The sequence below is a fragment of the Doryrhamphus excisus genome, linkage group LG17 (genome assembly GCF_037039965.1).
Source record: "Doryrhamphus excisus strain RoL-2023G ecotype Guam linkage group LG17, RoL_Dexc_Guam_v1.1, whole genome shotgun sequence".
NCBI classification, from domain to species: Eukaryota; Metazoa; Chordata; class Actinopteri; order Syngnathiformes; family Syngnathidae; genus Doryrhamphus; species Doryrhamphus excisus.
The window spans coordinates 3,447,113-3,465,233 of NC_136373.1; the positions used below are offsets into that span (position 1 = coordinate 3,447,113).

An 18,121-nucleotide genomic window follows, 5' to 3' on the forward strand; every position below is an offset into this window, starting at 1 on the left:
ATATAGACAAACAACCATTCACACTCATATTCATACTTATGGACAATTTGGAGTCGGGGAATCGAACCCGGATCTCATCCAAATGACAGGGAGGCCAGGTAGACTTGAAGATGTGTGCAGCATTGAATGATCAACATCGTTCTACCACAAGTGCCTCAAATGTGACGTTTTTTTTTGTGCTTTATTATATTTTTGTCTGACTTCCTGTTGTGGCCTGGGGCTTCTCTCGGTTGTGTGTTGGATTCACTCAGGTATCCAATTGTTTGTGGCAGTTTGCATCACTTGCATGAGTGCCGAGCGGCCTTGTTGTGACGTCTAAAATGTATTTTATCACGGGCGCCATCGGTACAGTTGTCGACTTTTGTGTTGTGATTGCGGTGACGTGCAGCCGTGATGGTGACAGTGTGTGCCTTTTCTCCCTGGATTGACAGGTGCATGGAATTAAAGCAAAGGATCAACTCTGGACACATGTTTGGCTTCATGTGTACGCCAAAGATCCCATACATCAATCACGTACATTGGCTTAAAAAAAATTGGCAAAGGGCCCCGCCTCCGTGGTGATCAAGCAGAACAACATACTTGCTCACAGTGCAACGAAACAAAAACATAACACATCCACATCAAGGTAATGCATCACATAAGTCAACTACTACTACTAGGTGATAAACAACAACTAAGCCCTATACATAACACTTAACTTATTTCCAAATACCAGCAAGGCATGCTGGGTAGTCCAGCACCATCAATATGAACTATGAACAATAACACATTGGCTATTAAAGAGCATGGTAGCTCCTCCACATGTTGTGCAATCAAGTCAAAAACGTGACAAACATGACAAAATGTTGCTTACCCAGCATACCTTGCGGTGGCATATATAGGTTTTTTTTATCAACATTGCAGCATGCAGCATTTATAGTATCTATGTTTGTGTATTTGCTTAGTTATCCTTCTCAGTAGGGTGACTTTTGGGAGAAAATACTTAGCATCTGGCAACCCTGCTAGTGGGAGGAGCCAGTCAGTCAGTCAGTCAGGTAGGTAGGTAGGTAGGTAGGTAGGTGGGGAGAACGGAAGGAAGAGAGCCGCCACCTTGACTGTTCAAGAACTAAGCCAAAGCCTTCCAGAACTTTGGGCTCAGCTGTTCAGGTAAGAGCTTGCTGTTATTTGGTGTTTTCACTTTCACTTCTATCCGTCAAAATGGCGTCTCGTTGTTTAGCGACTTTGTCTGTCGCTCAAAGTCGATATTTTGCTGACTTGTTAAAACTTAGTGTGGTCTGTCCCGTAGTCTTGGGTGTATACGTTTCCACGAAGAAACACATGTACACCAGCTAATAAACAAACAATCCTAAATGACGAATCAAATACGAATTGCAAAGTAGTACCGCGCACACCGGAAGTGGATGTCAGGTATGTCAATCAATCACGGAAAGCGCAAAGTGGGCGGGTTCAATGTTTAACTACAGGTGGGTTTAGCTCCTTAACTAGAACACTACGGTTCATATAGGCATGGAAATACATACTCGAAATAGAAAACCTTAATGTTCAATTTGTTGCGAAATTGTAACGAAGAGCCGTTGAATTTGTCGCATTTGCACGTCAACGTTTTTGTCTTTGGAATTGTGAAACGGGCAGTTTCAGAACCGCCAATGTTTCCCATAGAAAATATTATTATTATTATTATTACAATATTTTATAGTAATGGTAAAGGATTAGTTTATTTCAAACATGCATTCAACATAGAGAATTTATTTAATCTGTTGTCACTATGTCACAGTACCTGACACAGTGTTTTTTTTGGTTAACATTGAAAATGTACACTAATATTTTGCAGTTAGCATATTATACTGTTGGCATATTGTGGTGTTATTAATACACATTAATACACTGAGCTCATTGTGGTGTTGTGCTCCAGCTTCACATGTGACCTACTGTAGCAACAGTCTGTTAAATGTGTGTTTGCGTTTGTTTAATCCACAGTCCACCATGAGGAGTTGCTGTCATCATCTTCCTCTCCTCCTTCCCTTCCTGTTCGCAACGGTCGGGGGTGAGGCCGTCTCCGGGTTGAGGATCTGTGCCTACAATGTGCGAAAGTTCGACTCACAGAAGGCAGCGAACTTCAAAGTGTTACACACACTGACACGGGTATCACACACACACTTCCTGTATGTTTTATTGATGTGCTTTGAACTAATAAAGTGTGCGCCCATTTCGTAGATCATATCGCGCTGTGACATCATCCTCCTACAGGAGGTGACGGACTCTGACGGCTCCGCCATCAAAGCACTACTGTCGTCTCTCAACAGGTACAGTGGAAGGTACTGAAGCAGGCCACGCCCCGCCGTGGCGTTTGTTGTGTTCGCGACACAGTGCATCGAGACGCCATATAGTTGTCGCCATGGTGCTGTTAGCTTGTCACCTTTATTCCACCAAATATTCCCACTGTAACCAAATGTTGAATAATGGAACCGTAGCAAAATGGCGTTCTTCTGAATTTCTTTCCCCGAATGAGCTGTGCATGAGGCTCAGCAGGTCACAAAGCGGAATATCTTGAATTTAACACTTGTCCGGCGGCATTTGTGTAGCACTGATGGACGCCTAAGTGTCCAGGTGGTAGTAGTAGTAGTGGTGTGGTGTTGGTGACCTTTAACATTGCAGCGACGCGTCGATGCATCGAGGTGACGTCATGTCTGCTTTCTGACCCCCGACAGGGAAGCTCAAAGGTACGAAGGAGTCTCGCAGAATGCATGTCGGCTTTTAATCCCAAAGCAATCACGGCAATCAATCGTCTACTAATCTGATTGGCTGCAATCACACCACTTTCTCATGCAACACATCACATTTATATCATTTAAATGTTTTAGCGTGTTTTTGTTACAGTATCTGACAAAAGTGAGTACACATATTAGTACTGTTCAAGTGTCTGTCCTTTTATCTTCCCTTCCCTCCCCCGACTAACCAGGTCACTAACAGCCGCCATACCAGTGCCGCTCACTAATTGGTTGGTGAAAATTCGGGATGCTCCGATCAGTGTTTTAGGTTGCCGATTCCAATACCGACCATTAGTGAACCTTCATACATTGATGGCGTTCTAGTAGTACTTCCATGTATCATACAGTCAGCCTCCAATTAATATAAGCAGTACCCTCATGTACAGGCTACATTAGCTGCGGTTTGCCTGACGATCACATCATGATCCTCCAAAATTCACCATACTCTGTCAAGTGTCAAAGGAATTTATCGGGCATATGTCGATCCTGTGCTTTTTCACGGAAATTGGATGATTTTGATCAGTGGCCGATCGATCAGAGCATCCCTAGGGAAAATAATTAGATTCTATTTGATTGATGCAAAGCATGTGCATGTCTGGATGTTAAATAGGGACATGATTATGTGATGAAGCTTTGTTTGTGGCGGGTAATAATCAATATGGGGGCGGAGGCGGGTATACTGGTGAGGTCTGTTACTGGAAAAAAAAGAAAAAAATGACAGCCAACAGCACGTGACAGATGCAGACATGTTCAGACACGGAACACGTTTGTATTGCTATCTTTAGTGAGTCTGTGTCGACACTCAGCAAAACTCAACTGACAAACGGTTTTACTGTTTGCCCAAAACACACATCTATTAGCTGAACATTAATTATGAATTATTGATCATAACAACAACAGTCCAAAGACATTTCTCTAAAAGACTAATTATATTAGGTCAAGAGACATGTTGTATGTTGCTGCTTAGTACTTGATCTATGTGTGTTTCCTTTGGAGGTATGAAGGATACCACTACCGCTCCGAGTCCAGTTCTAGTCTGGGCAAGTCCCCCAGCGACATGCAGAAGTACGTCTTCATCTACAGGTGAGACCCCACTGCCAATTTTCCCATGATGCACCCTTAGCCGACACGTTTCCCTAAATAGTATTTTTATTGTGTTTCCATCATTATAAAGTTTTCATGGGTACAAAAATAACCGCCCCAATTTGGTACTATGCTGCTGCACTACCAAATACAGTCATAGGGTGGTGCTAGACACAGCACAGTGTGTTGACTGGTGGACAGAAAGTGGACATTTGTCCCTGTGTTTTAATCTTAACAGGACAGAGACTGTTAGTGTGCTGGACCGATATCAGTACCAGAACCAGCAACAGTTTGTCAGACCTCCACTAGCCGTTCACTTCCACAGCAACAAAACAGGTTGGCGATCCTTTCACACATTGTGTTAGCGTATCACAACACAATGTTATATTATTATGATGATTTTATTCTTCTCAGCCGTCAAGAACTTCGTTCTGGTCGGGCTGCACACAGACCCTGGCAAAGCCGTCCAGGAGCTTGACCGCCTGTATGACGTCTTCAAGGAAGTGTTGAAAAAATGGGACAACAAGGTGACGGATACTGAAAACATACCTGGTTACTAGGGTTGCAATAATAAACAATATTCACGGTTCCAGTGTAGTAGACATAACATGAAGATGAATGTAAATGTCAAACGGCAGAGGACAGAGCCTTGAGGTGCTCCATTTTTTGTGTTTTGTGTATAGAACGTGATATTCTTGGGTGATTTCCATGCCAGCTGCGCCTATGTGACCCGAAATGACAAGAAGAACATCCGACTGTTCACCAACACCAGCTTCTCCTGGCTCATCAAGGACAAAATGGATACCACCATCACAGACGAAACTAGCTGTGCATATGACCGGTAGGTGTCAATGCTTATGTGTTTTTGTTGTTATTGTTTCAGTGGAGGGTGTCATCTGGTGTGTTTCTTATGTGGCAGAATTGTCGTGTACGGGAAGTCCTTCTTGAAGGCCATCGTTCCGTTCTCTGCCAGGGTCTTCAACTATGCTCAAGAGTACAAATTGTCGAGGGCGAGGGTAAGAAAATCATTCTGTTGTCTTTTTGTCTTTACATGTTAGTAAGTTTGTCAGATGTTATACTTCAGGGGGACGCAAAAGGTCAAAGGTTACTTTATTGGTACCCAAAGATACAGTTCAAACAGACCGTTTTGGAAATCCAAGGAAATACAGCTGGAATAGGTGTAGATTCTGGAAGATCTTTGTGTGGGTTATTGTGTATAGTTGCTCTATAGGAGTCCACATCTCTATACAATGGGCCGAAAATGAGCCAAATAAATAAATGATAGAATTACTTTGTTTTTTTTTTCATGTGGCCCTCTGTGGAACAAATTAGGACACCCCACTTCTAGAACAATGTGCAATGAGGTTACAAACCTCTTAATGTGTTTTTGTCAGCGCAGGTGCTGGAGGTGAGCGATCACTTCCCTGTGGAGGTAAGGCTGAAGAGCTTCGCCCTGGCTACTCAGGCCACACCCCTCCTGCTCCTGGTCAGCGCAGTGATCCACTCCTTCCTGTCGTCTCTGTGAATTTTTGTTTTACATGCTTCCAATGATGGACTTGATATGGTTGTAACTCCCACCCTGGAACCCTTTGGCACGTCTATTACCACTCTAATTACGTGAATGAATTTGAGCAACCAGATGCTAAGTCACATGATGTCTTGAAGACGCTTCTTTGTCAGTGTTGACTGGTTTCTATTTTTTAGCTGGTTCATCCATCCATCTTCTATGCTGCTTATCCGCTATCCACAGGTATGATGGAGCCTATCCCAGCTGACTCTGAGTTAGAGGCGGGGTACAGCCTGGACCGGTCGCCAGTCAATGGCAGGGCACATATAGACAAACAACCATTCACACTCTCATTCATACCTATGGACAATTTATAGTTGCCAATTAACCTAAGCTTAAGTTAATTAGGTCAGCTAGTAAATTAGCCATGTATTATTTGTAACATTTTTATGGTTTAAGTGTCAGTGAAAAATGAAAGATGCCAAATTTTGCGACAACAAAACCTCACAAAGTGATCTTTATGGAATCATGTATACATGAATGTCATGTACAGTATGTTTGTTTGCAGTGTTTTGGGGTGGTTGTTTGTTTTTTTTACCTTTTTATGTTCAAATTGAAAAGCTATTGTATGAAATAAAATTGTACTCTATGATCATTATAAGGAAGTGATGATGTCTGACACACAAAACAATGAGTTTACAATGAAGTATTTTTTAACATTAATTTGAAGAGACAATACAATGTGACTTCTGTGAAGAAAAGCAGATTTCCTGGTACTTCTTGTGTCGAGCCGAGGTTCCCAAAGTGGGATACACAGACTGTCCAGGAGTTGGCAGATGATTTAATCCAGGTCTGGGTGGAGATCCCTCAGGAGAACATCTGCCGCCTCATCAGGAGCATGCCCAGGCATTGTAGGGAGGTCTTACAGGCAAAAGGTTTGGGGACCACAGGTGTATAGTCCTGCTCTGTTGCCTGAGAGAGGCGCTGCTGCTTCACCAGGAAAGCACCGCTTCATCAAAACATAGATCGTCTATTTTGTCAATACTGTGTTGGACTTGTGTTGCTTTGTTTAATGAGCACACAAAGGTGTAAAAGCCAGACATCTTGGTGGTTCTCTTAGTATGTTTCTTGCACACAACGTTTTGAAAGGTATTTTCTTGTCTGGTGTGTTGAATTGCTGGTTGTTTTGGCATTATACAATCTTTTTGTGTCTCATTCACAGGTTTTTTCTTGCTGCTTGTAACGTTAACGTGAAACCTTATAATTATTCGCATTGTATTATTGTCTTTATTACGTAAAGTCTGGTTGTTGTTTTTTTTTTTAACTGTCGCGTCCATGGAAAGAAAAACACCGACGGAGTGAGACGTCCTGTCTGTGTCTCCTATCTTTGCTTTAAGAAACGTGGCCTTAGCCGCAAAAGAAGAGGGGGGAAAAGAGAAGCTCGTCCATGAATGACAAGCTTTCGTCTCCTCTTCTTCCTCCATCTATAGACCTGCTTCCTGTAAACCTTCAGCGCCACCCGAGGTCCTTCGAAGACCCTCCACCCCCGAAGAGCTATGTCTGAGGCGGAACAAGCCCCGGCTTCGGCCCCGCAGGCCGCCGCCGCCGCGCTCCTGGACGCACTGAACACCACCGACTCCAGCGGGATGGACGCTGTCAACGCGTCGGCCAAGTTTGTGCCCACCCCAGAGGGCACCGCGCTGGCATATGGCAGCCTGGTGCTCATGGCCCTGGTGCCCATCTTCTTCGGAGCCCTACGCTCAGTGGCCTGCTCGAAGTCTAAGGTAGGGGAGCCTGAGAGAATCCACCGCTAGCTTAGCGCAGCATCAAGCTAGCGAGCTGCTTTGGAAGCCTTGTTTCCATGAACATTCAACTTAAAACATGACGCGTGTGCTCGCAAAGCCAGTAGCGAGTGTTTATTTACAGTGACTTGTTGGTGGGTGTTTATGTCGGGTTTTGTTTACATCGTCATGAACTTTAAGCCGATTCTTGGCCAGCCTTCAGACAGAATCAATAGAGCTCTGATAAGATGATCAGCAGCCGTGTGCGTGACGTGTACTTTAGCTTGCTGGCTTGAAATAACTGGGTCCACGCATGCGCATGGTCACCTTCACAAACATCTAGTATGACGTCATACTTGAATAAACACAAATTAAACCCAAGATGGCTGCCCAAACAAACAAAAAAACCCAAGATGGCTTCTGCCAAAAGCTCCTCTGCTTGTGACATTCACTTTGAAAATACAACCAAATATAGTTTCTTGAATGTACACAATGTAAATTGTTGTCTAAAGCCCCCCTTTTCAGTATGAGGTTTCTGTTTAATGCAAGGTTAGTTCCAGTTTTCAATATAAACACAGTACAGTACAGCTAGCAGACATCTTGGCATCTAACCTAGGTTAACCAAATGGGTAAGTGGGGGTCTCGCACAGGTTTGTTCTATACTTCCTAGATAGCAGATTCTCAATAAAGACTATATAGTTGTGGTCATTTACTTTGAAGCACTGTATAACTGAATATACAAAGATATAGCATGGCAATTAAGACATACAGTATATATACGATACAAAACAATATCTTGATGCTGTATTAAACATGAACTAAATGCATTTAAACAAATGAGCTAGCCGATGTTAATTGGCGTTATGACAACTAAATGGGCATTGAAATATACCTTTCACTTAAACAGATAATGCATAATAAGTATAAAATAATTTCAAGCAAACATTTTCTATGGTAATGGTTTTATTTCATTTGAACATGAATCAGATTACAATTGAGTGCATCACATAATCAGTTCACAGTTCCACATGTCCAAAAGGAGTAGGAAGAAGCAAAGCTTATTAAATCCTAGCCCTCCATCTGGTACTTTTACAATCAGTAACTGTTACATTTGCTCACTTCCTGCTTTCCATAATATATGGCTCAACAGGAGACGAGACTGGCACATTGTACATCCTACTGGCAGTAGCCTACTTGCAAATGAGACTCATATATGCGTTGAAAAGTTTGGACTGAAAAACATTTTTAAAACATTTTTTTTTTTGTTTTGCTGAAGTTTTTAATGTAAAACACTACAGAAATCAGTGTTACAAATGCATTTTTATCTAACTCATCATTTTATAGCACAATGTGGACGGCTAGAGCCAATGCCAACTGTACTTCCAATATTTCCGGGTCAGACGCCAAAATATGATTATAATTAGATGACAGAAAATAATGGAGAACCACTGACTTAAATCAACATCACCAATTGGGGCCATGCCCACTTGAGAATGTGGTGGTTTGTGTTTTTGTAGAGAATAAAGTGGCGTGAGAGCAAAATAGGATGACAGAGACTTTAATAACATATTTGTGTTGACTTCCATTCTTCTGTTTGCACTTCCTGCTGTCTCTCACAAGACGGTCAAGTCCTCTTTTTACGATATACAATAATGTGCTTTTTCTTCCTCCCCTCAAACTTGATTCAGCCCTCATCTTCTGTCTCTCCCTCTCTCGTCTGTGCATGTGTGTCTTTGTGCACGTCTGTGAGTGTCTGTTATGTTCGTAGGAGCTCGGAGACAAAGGGTACGAGTCAGGCTACAGAGTGAGTATGAGAGTATTTTATGCCACCACATGCATGAACATACACACCTATAGTGTGTGTGTGCGTGTCTGTGCATGTGTGAAGGGGGGGGTCAATCAATCACCTTGACAACTTTGTTAACATGTGTTATGTAGTCACTGTTGTCAGTGTGTGTATGTACATTATGTGTGGTTAGGGATGGGTGACATATTGATATTATTAATTTTTCATATTTGGTAATGGTTTTATTTCATTTGAATATGCATCAGATTACAATTGAATGCATCACATAATCAGTTCACAGTTCCACATGTCCAAAAGGAGTAGGAAGAAGCAAAGCTTATTAAATCCTACCCCTCCATCTGGTACTTTTACAATCAGTAACTGTTACATTTGTTCACTTCCTGCTTTCCTAATATAATTTAAGTTTTTTTTTTTAACTATTTTATTTTTTATTGTATTAAAAGCATATTGTTCATATCAATATAGACTGGATTCGCAGGGGGGGTGGAGCTAATCGGCAGATCATAAAGAATATCGATACCATGCTTTTTCACTCCATAGGGAAAGTAAATTAGTGTAAAGTGAATTAATCTGTTTCTGGGTGAAACTGTGGCCTTTTTAAAAGTAATTTATTAAGCAATTAAATATGTTAAGTGTAAAAAAAGTGAAGACACAATGCAGGACGGTGCTATACATATATACTGTCACCCAGTTACCTTTATGTTTTACTTTAATCTACACGTTGTATGTTCCATTACATTGTCTGCTTTCCTTACTGTCTCTTCTTTTTATTTTCTGCCCTGATGTGTCCCTTCTGTCCTCGTCCCATGTTGTCTGTGGGGTGGGGTGGGCTAGATGAGTCCTCTCCTGTGTCAGTGCGAGTTGTCAACATCCTGCTCTCATAATACCACCAGCTGTCGGTCCAAAAAAAAAGTCTTTGTGAAGATAATTCAAACATGACGAAGGTTCTCGTCATGTCTTGACATACACGTCTCCTTTGTGGTCTGCAGAACGCATCGGACATGCCAGAGACCATCACCAGCCGAGATGCTGCCCGGTTCCCCATCATCGCCAGCTGTACTCTCTTTGGACTCTACCTCTTCTTCAAGGTGACCTTCCTCCTCAACCCACAATCACATCAGCATGTCACAGAAGTAAGCAATAAGCAAGTGGATGGGCAAACACAGCATGACATTTGGCAAGCGACAGGGCAAAACCTGGCTACACCACCGAGCATTAGTTCACTAACAGTCACAGCTGGTGAACACAAACGGATGTAGGGGTTTTGAATGCATCACGGAAGCAGCCAGTGACAAATTTGTGACGTTAGTGCAGTAAAAAGGAATGAAAAAAAGAAGTGGGTACATATTGCAGTAGTCCTTTCTGGTCACTGTGGAACGACACCAAAGCACTATAATATCAGCACTTGCGCACATTGTACTTATTTTAAGTATACGGACATATTTCAGACACCGGAGCGTTACACTTTACGTCCACTTTACGTTATCTTCTATCTGTTGATCTTAGCAGGCTGCACTCGTGCTTCATGCTGAAGTGTCTTTCAGGTGTTTTCTCAAGAGTACATCAACTTGCTCCTGTCCGTCTACTTCTTCATGCTTGGTGTGCTTGCACTGTCTCATACTATGAGGTAAGATGGCCGCCCTTCTATGTGAGCACGCTCATTAAACTAACACAAATAGGAGTGATAACGCAGGTCGTTTGCTGTGCAATATAGTGCAATATATTCAGTTTTAAGTGCAGTATTTTTATAATGCCTCATATTAACTCACTAGCAAGAGTGTGTAGACTGGTCATATATTTCATATTATCTTGCAAACTGTATTTGTATATAAGTGTGGGTAAAATTGTTAATTTGTTAATACTTGTGTTGTTCATATTGTTTATTTTGTATATTGTGTATTTTGTACTGCTTAACTGATTCTGTTCTGTTGCTGCTGTGCAATGCAAATTTCCCCACTGAGGGACGAATAAAGGCATATCTTATCTTATCTTATCTTAACACACATGAATTAATTCTTGGTGTGTCTCTGTGTCCAAGTCCTCTGCTGTCCAGAATCTTTCCAGCGTCTCTGCCAATCAAACAGTACCAGCTGCTCTTCACGCAGGGCACTGGCGAGGCCAAAGAAGGTGAGACCATACGAGTGGCTCCTCCCCTCACGGCAATAACACCGATTATCGTGGTATTTCTTTGCAGATATCATCAACTATGAGTTCGACACCAACAACCTGGTGTGTCTGATGGCCAGCAGCGTGGTGGGTGTCTGGTACTTGCTTAAAAAGGTACTGAACACGCATACACTGCTCATTATTCGTCATGAACGCGAACAGCCAATCATTTCTCAGTGTTGTGACATCACAGCACTGGATCGCCAACAACCTCTTTGGGCTGGCCTTCGCACTCAATGGGGTGGAACTTCTCCACCTGAACAACGTCAGCACAGGCTGCATCCTGCTGGGGGGGCTGTTTGTGTATGACGTCTTCTGGGTGAGTGATTGACACATCTAAGTCGCATCCGATGATACTGATCAGTCTTTAATGTGTCTTTTTATCATCGATATCGATCATCAGGTGTTTGGTACCAATGTCATGGTAACCGTGGCCAAGTCCTTTGAGGCGCCAATCAAATGTGAGTATGCGTGCTGTTTATTATTCCCACAGGAGATAATCTGTTCCGGGTTCGAGTGATTGATGTGGTTTCCCTGCCACGGCAGTGATCTTTCCTCAGGACCTGTTGGAGAAAGGTATGGACGCTAGCAACTTTGCCATGCTGGGTCTCGGCGATATTGTTATCCCGGGAATCTTCATCGCACTTCTTTTGCGTTTTGACGTCAGGTAAGCCGCTCGTCATGCTTTTCTACCTGGTGTGACCTCCTTTTTTTTTTGTTTATGTTCCTCCTCTTCCTGTTTATTATTTATGTTTATTATTGTTTTTATGTCTTCTGTTTCTATCTGCAGCCTGAATAAGAACAGCAGGACCTACTTCTACTCCAGCTTCCTGGCCTACATCTTTGGACTGGGCCTCACCATCTTCGTCATGCACACCTTCAAACACGCACAGGTAAGATGGGAGAGGTTAAAGGTCGCCATTTGTGATATTGAACTAACGTGTGGACGTTGTTGTCTCGTCAGCCCGCTCTGCTGTACCTGGTCCCCGCTTGTGTCGGCTTCCCCGTGGTGGTGGCGCTCTTCAAAGGGGAACTCACTGAGATGTTCAGGTGAGAAACCAAAACAACCAGGTCATGTGATGCTGGCAAGAACCGCTGTCATCGTCATGGGAACGAGTAGAATTTTGTCTCAGTTGCCTCCTCCACCTTCCAACGCCTTCTTCATCTTTTGCTTCCTGTGTCTTTTGGCACATGCACGCTAGCTTATTCGGCTAAAGTTGTGAGCACTCGGAACCCCTCCCTGTTTTCCACTTCCTGCTGCAACGGCTGCCTTGCATAAACCTACTCCAGCTTCCTCTTCTTCAATGTGTCCCCACTGTCACCTTCACATTATCGCGTCTTCTTCCTCACCTTTTTTTAATCTTTTGTTTTTTTTCTGCTCATTTTCTCTCACCTATCCCTCCCTCTTACTCTTACCTATCCCCCACCCCCATCCCCCCTTCCCACTGGTGGTTAGCTATGAGTCGTCAGAGGACATCCTTCCTGCCTCTCCTAGGCTTACTTCCTTCCCCACCGTCAGCGGCTCTCCTGCCAGCCTGGCTAACTCAATGGATGCCGTTTCCATGGCGACAGACTCCTCCCCACGCCGCCGTCACTTACAGCCCACTTCCTTGTAGAGCCACCCCTCAATGCTGTGGTGGAGGGGGGTGGAAGCGTCATTTTGCTCAGATGTCCACTGTTTCATTAGCCTTCCTACTAACGTCTACTTCCTGTGTGATGTCATCAGAAGCTCCACCTCCAACTCACCTGTGCTCCCGCCTCTCTCTCCCCCCAGGTACGAGGAGTCCTCTGCAGAGGAGGCACTAGCCAAAGGCGACTCATCAGAATCAGAAAAGAAGGACCAATAACATCCAAAGACCACCATACCCCTCAAATACCCTCATCAGCTTGCCATTTCTCATCCAGCCGCTTCCTCATGCACTTCCTGTCACTTGTCATTCTGCAACTCAATTGGCGGACTGTCTCAGACAGGTGGGCGGGAGTGTAGGAATGCCCCCTCCTCCAATAAGCTGTAAAAAGAACAGAAGGAGGCGGGGCCTCCACATATAGGAACTGATCACATGATGGAGAGAGAATTTTTTTTTTTTTATATATATAAACTTAAGTTTAAAGATTAATTCACTCAACTCAAATAAAAAAGGGTTGTTTCCAAATGGTTTGATGAGGCTCTTCAGTCAAATGGAGCATTTTTGTCTTTTATTCGGTTTATAAGTATGTTTGGACATGTGATGTGCCTTTTCACTCATAACAAGCCAAGCACTCTTTTTTTTTTTTCTTTTTTTTTTTTAAATTCAGCCCAAAATGGTATACTCTTTTTCTTAAAGGGGACCTATTATGCTCATGGTGTGTTTTAATTTATTCCACCCACGGCCCACCTTCAGGCATGCCCACTCCCCTGTGATTGGTCACATGCCCAAGTGCTTTAGGAGTTGATAATAAATGAATAAAGAGCGATTGCAATGTTTTGCAACGCCCTCTGAAACAGCATTTTGACCCATCCCAAACGTCTTTCAGCTCACTTCCAAATACGCAAACCTCATTATCTGAAACTTTGGCATCGTTTAACACAATACAACATTGTAACTACATTCAGAAAGGGGGGGGGCATAAAAGGTCCCCTTTAAAGCTGGCATTAACAGATTGGCTTCAAAAGGGCTCCAGCAAAAAGCATTAAAATAATCCTCATAATGCATTTAAAATCCTATCACATCCCCCGTCACACCTCATCCAACTTTCAGGATATTTTTTTTATCAGGTTTATTCCAATAAAAGGTACACTTAAGAAGGCACAATGGGAATTTCATAATAAAAGCTCATCTTCTGAGAATTTTCTTTTAAGCATTTGGGTTATTTCACAGTATTTTTGCAAGCAGTTATTGTTTTGAATATTGCCTGTTGAAAATCTGTTTTCCATGACTTGACTTGACTTGTCGCGTTGTCATGCTTGATGTTGGTGTTTTTGTTTTGTTTTCTATCTTGTTACAGGAAAAAAAAAAGGCCACAACAATAAGTGTCATGCTTTCAGTGAAGTTTAGTCAGTTTAATTGACGAGAATTGCTTTTTGTTTGTTTTAGGAGGTAGTTTAAAAACTGGACTATATTTTATTTCAAATAAACATGTTTTGCTGACTGTATGCATAATGCAGTTTAACTTTGACAAGCCACACAGAAGCAGTGTATTTTTTAGTAGCAACTTGAGCAAGTTGTATGTTTTTTTTTTTAATGTGAACAATATGAAGTGAATAATATACAGATTTGTGTGTATATATTCATTTTAAGATTACATGATTTTGTTTGGATATTCAGAACAGTAACTATAATGTGTACACATTAATGTGTATACATTATAGTTACTTATAAACTTTATATTTATTATACAATTTAAATTTAAAGTACATGACTTGTATTTAATACAACTTAAAATATTTATTGAAATATCCCATGAAGGGATTCAATTGTCTAATATAATTATAATATATAATTATTTGACTTACAGTATATTGTTTTGTTGCCCTACTTTTACTTTGAAAAACCCTGAATCGACAACCCGGATGTAGTATTGTATTTCCGTTTGTCACACATCCCAAACAAAACAGGGCAGTGCGGCTCTTGTCTCCGCTCTGCTTGGCTAACGATGGGGGAGGCTGACGTGACGCAGAACCAGGCCGACGAAAAGCCTCCAGACTCGGCCTTGGTCCCCGGGGAGGAGTCGGTTGTGTGGAGCCATGAGGTGGAGGTGTGTCTCTTCCACGCCATGATTGGACATAAACCCGTCGGTAAGACTCCCGCAGTAGCCAACAGTAGCTAACAAGTCTGTGCTAGCTGCCGTTCCCCCGGCCTGCAAACTTGACAGTTTTGATATATTAAACTTTCACCGTCGCTTAATGAATAAGTACAATGAGGTTTAATAAGAGTTGTGTTAGAATTTTGCTAAAACGTTACTTTTAAGGCACATATGAGGACGTTTGGCGATGTTGCTTTCATGCTAGCAGGCACGTTAAATGCTAACATTAACACACAGAGCTCTCATTGGTTGACACATGTAATGTTGGAGAGTTAGGGTGTCAAACTCATTCATCAGCCTCATCAATGGATGTGACTGTGTGGTCATGTGACTTTCAACGTTACAATGGGGCCTTGTGTTAACGCAGGAGTCAACCGTCACTTCCATATGATCTGCATCCGAGATAAGTTTAGTCAAAACATCGGACGCCAAATCTCCTCTTCCGTCATCTGGGATCATCTTGGAACAATGTACGACATGCAGGCGCTGGTGAGGACACACACACACACACACACACACACCCAAATGTCAATGTAAATAATCATAATCTGTTCCAGGGTCAAACTGTGTCCATCTTAAAAACTTTAATTGTATAAGTCAGATTTTAACACTGCATATGAAAGTGTAAAAAGTGAAGCAATGTGAATATTATTAAATATATGTTAATTTTATGTGAGGATGCTGACATGAGACTGCTGTAAATGTGTTTTGTGTGTGCGTGAGTCAGCATGAATCGGAGATCTTGCCGTTTCCAAACTCCGAGAAGAGCTTCTCTCTGCCTGATGACATCATCCAGGAAGTGAAAGAAGGTGAAAGTTGTGTTTATATGTTATTTCAAATATCTTGAAATGCCAATCAACATGCCCTGCCCTCTCGTATTTATGCATGTATAGGTAAGCTGTGCTCTGAAGAAGAGGCAAAGGAAGAGTTCAGGATGGAGCGAGAACCTCCAGCGACGCACGAAGAAGGTAAACGGCAACTTTGTGACTTCGAAGATTCCCGACAATACCTGATCACATGACCTCATACACGTTGCCTCTTTGCAGGAAGTAACTCCTCGGTGAAGATGTCTGAGCGCTTGAGTGGCAGCCGTGAGAAGGACAAGGGAGGAGCTGAGGGCGGAGCCACAGGAGGTGGTGGTGGAGGAGGAGGTGGGGGAGGCGGCAAGGAGGCAGAGAAGAGGAAGAGGAGTCGGACGGCGGAGAAACTCTTGTCCTCTTCCAACCCCGCCAGTCCTGGAGGAGCCAAAAGGAGGCGCACCTGAGCCCGAGCTGGCGAAGGGGTCTGTTGTCACGGGAGCACACTTCCTGTCACATGACTTGTCAGACAGGAAGCAGCCAGCGTGTTGTCAGAGCGCGCTTATTTAATTCCTCTTCCTTATTAGCCATATGTGGCAACGCCCCGCCCCGCTGGTCATGTGACATTTGTGACCTTTGTTTACTCGCGTCAGATTTTATCGACTAGAGACAAACACTCAGTTGTTTTTAAAGTCTGACTAGCTGACTGGCAGCTCCGTGTCTGTGAGCGTCATGCACACAGGAAGTGGCCGCAGCTTGCGACTAGCATGCTGGATTAGCCTGCTAGCTTAGCCTTAGCGTTTAGCCTCGCAGAGCTGCTCGTGTTTTGGGGTCCAAACTACGAATGTTTCGTCGTACAGCTGGAAAACAAAATGCTATATGTTTTAGTTTTTATTTTTATCTACTACGTTTGATGCCATTAGGATTTTTTTTCTTACTGTATTTAATTTTTTATTTCAGTTTTTGTGTCCGGAAGAAACAGATGTTTAGTCATTAAATTGATTAACCAAACTCATTGTGGACAGATGTTATTCAATTAATTTAATGACTGAAAACAGACTTTCTTGCTTAGTGACTTAACATTCTGTGACATGTTCCAGCATTGTCATATGTCTGTATAGCCACAAGGGGGCGGTAATGCCATGTGTCACCTTCAGGTACTTGATGGACGTTGTCTTTGTTCTTTTAAGAGACTAATATTTGTTGCTACATAGCAGTTCACTTACTAATACTTAAAAAAAATCACAGATTTACATCAATATTCATAATTGCATTTCACCCCGCTTATAAATTAATTGTTTATGGTAACACGTACGTCAGGATGTAACGCCCACTTTACTGAGGAACTCATGAGTAGTGGCTCAGTAGGTTTGTTCCTCATTATTTACCGTCATTTTATGGACCTTATTGGAAAGTGTTACCAAATATGTTTTGATAACACTGCAGATTTTTGGTGTTCTCTCAATAAGCTGAAATGTTTTTTTCACTTCCCAGATACGCCTTGTCAGGGTTACTACGTGGACTTTCTTGTCTTATTAATGGGGTTTGGACCATGGGGTTTTATTGTGCGTGTCCAAACCTTTGGCCTGTACTATTAACATTTACTTAATGTTCTGGGTTCTGTTATGCTAATTTTTTTACCCTTTGTATTGATTTGTGGTCTCCCGTAGAGCAGCTACACACAATAACCCATACAGAAAACTTTTTAGATTTTCTAGAACCTGCACTTATTCCAGCTGTATTTCCTTTGATTTGTGTTTTAATGTAGTCTGCATTCAGGCACACCCATTAACGATGAACCATATAAGGAAGTCCTCCCCTCTGTGACATCACAAAGGGGCAGTTTTACCACGCCCTCTGAAATCGAGCGTTTTGAGCCATCCCAAACTTCTTTCAGGACTCACTTCCAATTACGCAAACTTCATTATCTTAAACTTTGGCATGGTTTAACACGCGAATACAACATTCTAACAACATTTACAGGACAGAAACGTGGAAAAAGCATAATAGGTGCCCTTTAAATCCACCATTTTGGCTACATAGCAGAAGGAGAGATTAAAATAATGGGCTTTGCCTGCGTGTGCTAATCATGTATGATTTATTCTGGTTTCATTCCTGACTGGCAATCTGACTTGGAGAAACATTTTGGAAAAACTACTTTTCAAGTGATGTTCCGAGTTCTTTTTTTTCCCGAAAGCCCACTGTGCAAACGAGGATGTTTTAAATTGAAATGTCAATCAAAAGCAGTCACTCTGGCCATCGATTCATGTTCTCCTTCTCCTTCCCTGGCAGTGGTTGGCATGGCGATCCAAGTTGACGCATCATCAAGTGTGACCCCCCCCCGAGCGCGCAAGACAAACAAAGCTATCTAATTAGCACAGAGAGGAAGAGGAGGGCACGATGAAGATGACTGTCAATCACGCTGGAGC

General features: G+C 42.5%; 3 protein-coding genes across 9 annotated transcripts; all 3 read left to right on the forward strand.

Annotated features, from left to right (window-relative positions):
- Positions 1 to 1,012: 1,012 nt before the first annotated feature.
- On the forward strand, positions 1,013 to 6,013 carry LOC131137382 (deoxyribonuclease-1-like). Of its 4 annotated transcripts, none has more exons than XM_058085271.2 (10): positions 1,013 to 1,146; positions 1,978 to 2,142; positions 2,215 to 2,315; positions 2,709 to 2,720; positions 3,765 to 3,851; positions 4,090 to 4,187; positions 4,266 to 4,378; positions 4,535 to 4,692; positions 4,771 to 4,867; positions 5,251 to 6,013. In XM_058085271.2, exons 2-10 carry the CDS (start codon positions 1,984 to 1,986, stop codon positions 5,374 to 5,376), a joined length of 951 nt encoding a protein of 316 aa, XP_057941254.2. In that variant the 5' UTR covers positions 1,013 to 1,146; positions 1,978 to 1,983; the 3' UTR covers positions 5,377 to 6,013. The 4 variants fall into 4 exon arrangements, with proteins under 4 accessions (XP_057941254.2, XP_057941256.2, XP_057941255.2 ...); XM_058085273.2 differs by having other exon boundaries at positions 2,215 to 2,303; XM_058085272.2 differs by lacking the exon at positions 2,709 to 2,720.
- Positions 6,014 to 6,725: 712 nt separating this feature from the next.
- hm13 (histocompatibility (minor) 13) lies at positions 6,726 to 14,282 on the forward strand. 4 transcript variants are annotated; one of them, XM_058085268.2, is made up of 12 exons: positions 6,726 to 7,142; positions 8,908 to 8,943; positions 9,936 to 10,034; positions 10,491 to 10,573; positions 10,985 to 11,073; positions 11,141 to 11,226; positions 11,306 to 11,431; positions 11,516 to 11,573; positions 11,659 to 11,779; positions 11,903 to 12,005; positions 12,077 to 12,162; positions 12,887 to 14,282. In XM_058085268.2, the coding sequence occupies exons 1-12, from the start codon at positions 6,915 to 6,917 to the stop codon at positions 12,957 to 12,959; spliced, it is 1,188 nt and encodes a 395-aa protein (XP_057941251.2). In that variant the 5' UTR covers positions 6,726 to 6,914; the 3' UTR covers positions 12,960 to 14,282. The 4 variants fall into 4 exon arrangements, with proteins under 4 accessions (XP_057941251.2, XP_078653996.1, XP_057941252.2 ...); XM_078797870.1 differs by lacking the exon at positions 12,887 to 14,282 and adding an exon at positions 12,569 to 12,879; XM_058085269.2 differs by lacking the exon at positions 8,908 to 8,943.
- A 388-nt stretch (positions 14,283 to 14,670) lies between these two features.
- Positions 14,671 to 16,703, forward strand: mrgbp (MRG/MORF4L binding protein). The gene is made up of 5 exons (XM_058084621.2): positions 14,671 to 14,887; positions 15,263 to 15,384; positions 15,623 to 15,704; positions 15,789 to 15,863; positions 15,942 to 16,703. The coding sequence occupies exons 1-5, from the start codon at positions 14,746 to 14,748 to the stop codon at positions 16,157 to 16,159; spliced, it is 639 nt and encodes a 212-aa protein (XP_057940604.2). The 5' UTR covers positions 14,671 to 14,745; the 3' UTR covers positions 16,160 to 16,703.
- Positions 16,704 to 18,121: the final 1,418 nt, after the last annotated feature.

Bases quoted from the DNA above. Each gene is read 5' to 3' on its own strand.
- hm13 (XM_078797870.1), top strand. From the start codon at position 6,915: ATGTCTGAGGCGGAACAAGCCCCGGCTTCGGCCCCGCAGGCCGCCGCC. The intron at 7,143-8,907 runs GTAGGGGAGCCT...TTATGTTCGTAG, and splicing joins TGGCCTGCTCGAAGTCTAAG to GAGCTCGGAGACAAAGGGTA. The intron at 8,944-9,935 runs GTGAGTATGAGA...TGTGGTCTGCAG, and splicing joins GGTACGAGTCAGGCTACAGA to AACGCATCGGACATGCCAGA.
- mrgbp (XM_058084621.2), top strand. From the start codon at position 14,746: ATGGGGGAGGCTGACGTGACGCAGAACCAGGCCGACGAAAAGCCTCCA. The intron at 15,385-15,622 runs GTGAGGACACAC...TGCGTGAGTCAG, and splicing joins TGTACGACATGCAGGCGCTG to CATGAATCGGAGATCTTGCC. The intron at 15,705-15,788 runs GTGAAAGTTGTG...ATGCATGTATAG, and splicing joins CATCCAGGAAGTGAAAGAAG to GTAAGCTGTGCTCTGAAGAA.
- LOC131137382 (XM_058085271.2), top strand. From the start codon at position 1,984: ATGAGGAGTTGCTGTCATCATCTTCCTCTCCTCCTTCCCTTCCTGTTC. The intron at 4,379-4,534 runs GTGACGGATACT...TTTTGTGTATAG, and splicing joins TGAAAAAATGGGACAACAAG to AACGTGATATTCTTGGGTGA. The intron at 4,693-4,770 runs GTAGGTGTCAAT...CTTATGTGGCAG, and splicing joins ACTAGCTGTGCATATGACCG to AATTGTCGTGTACGGGAAGT.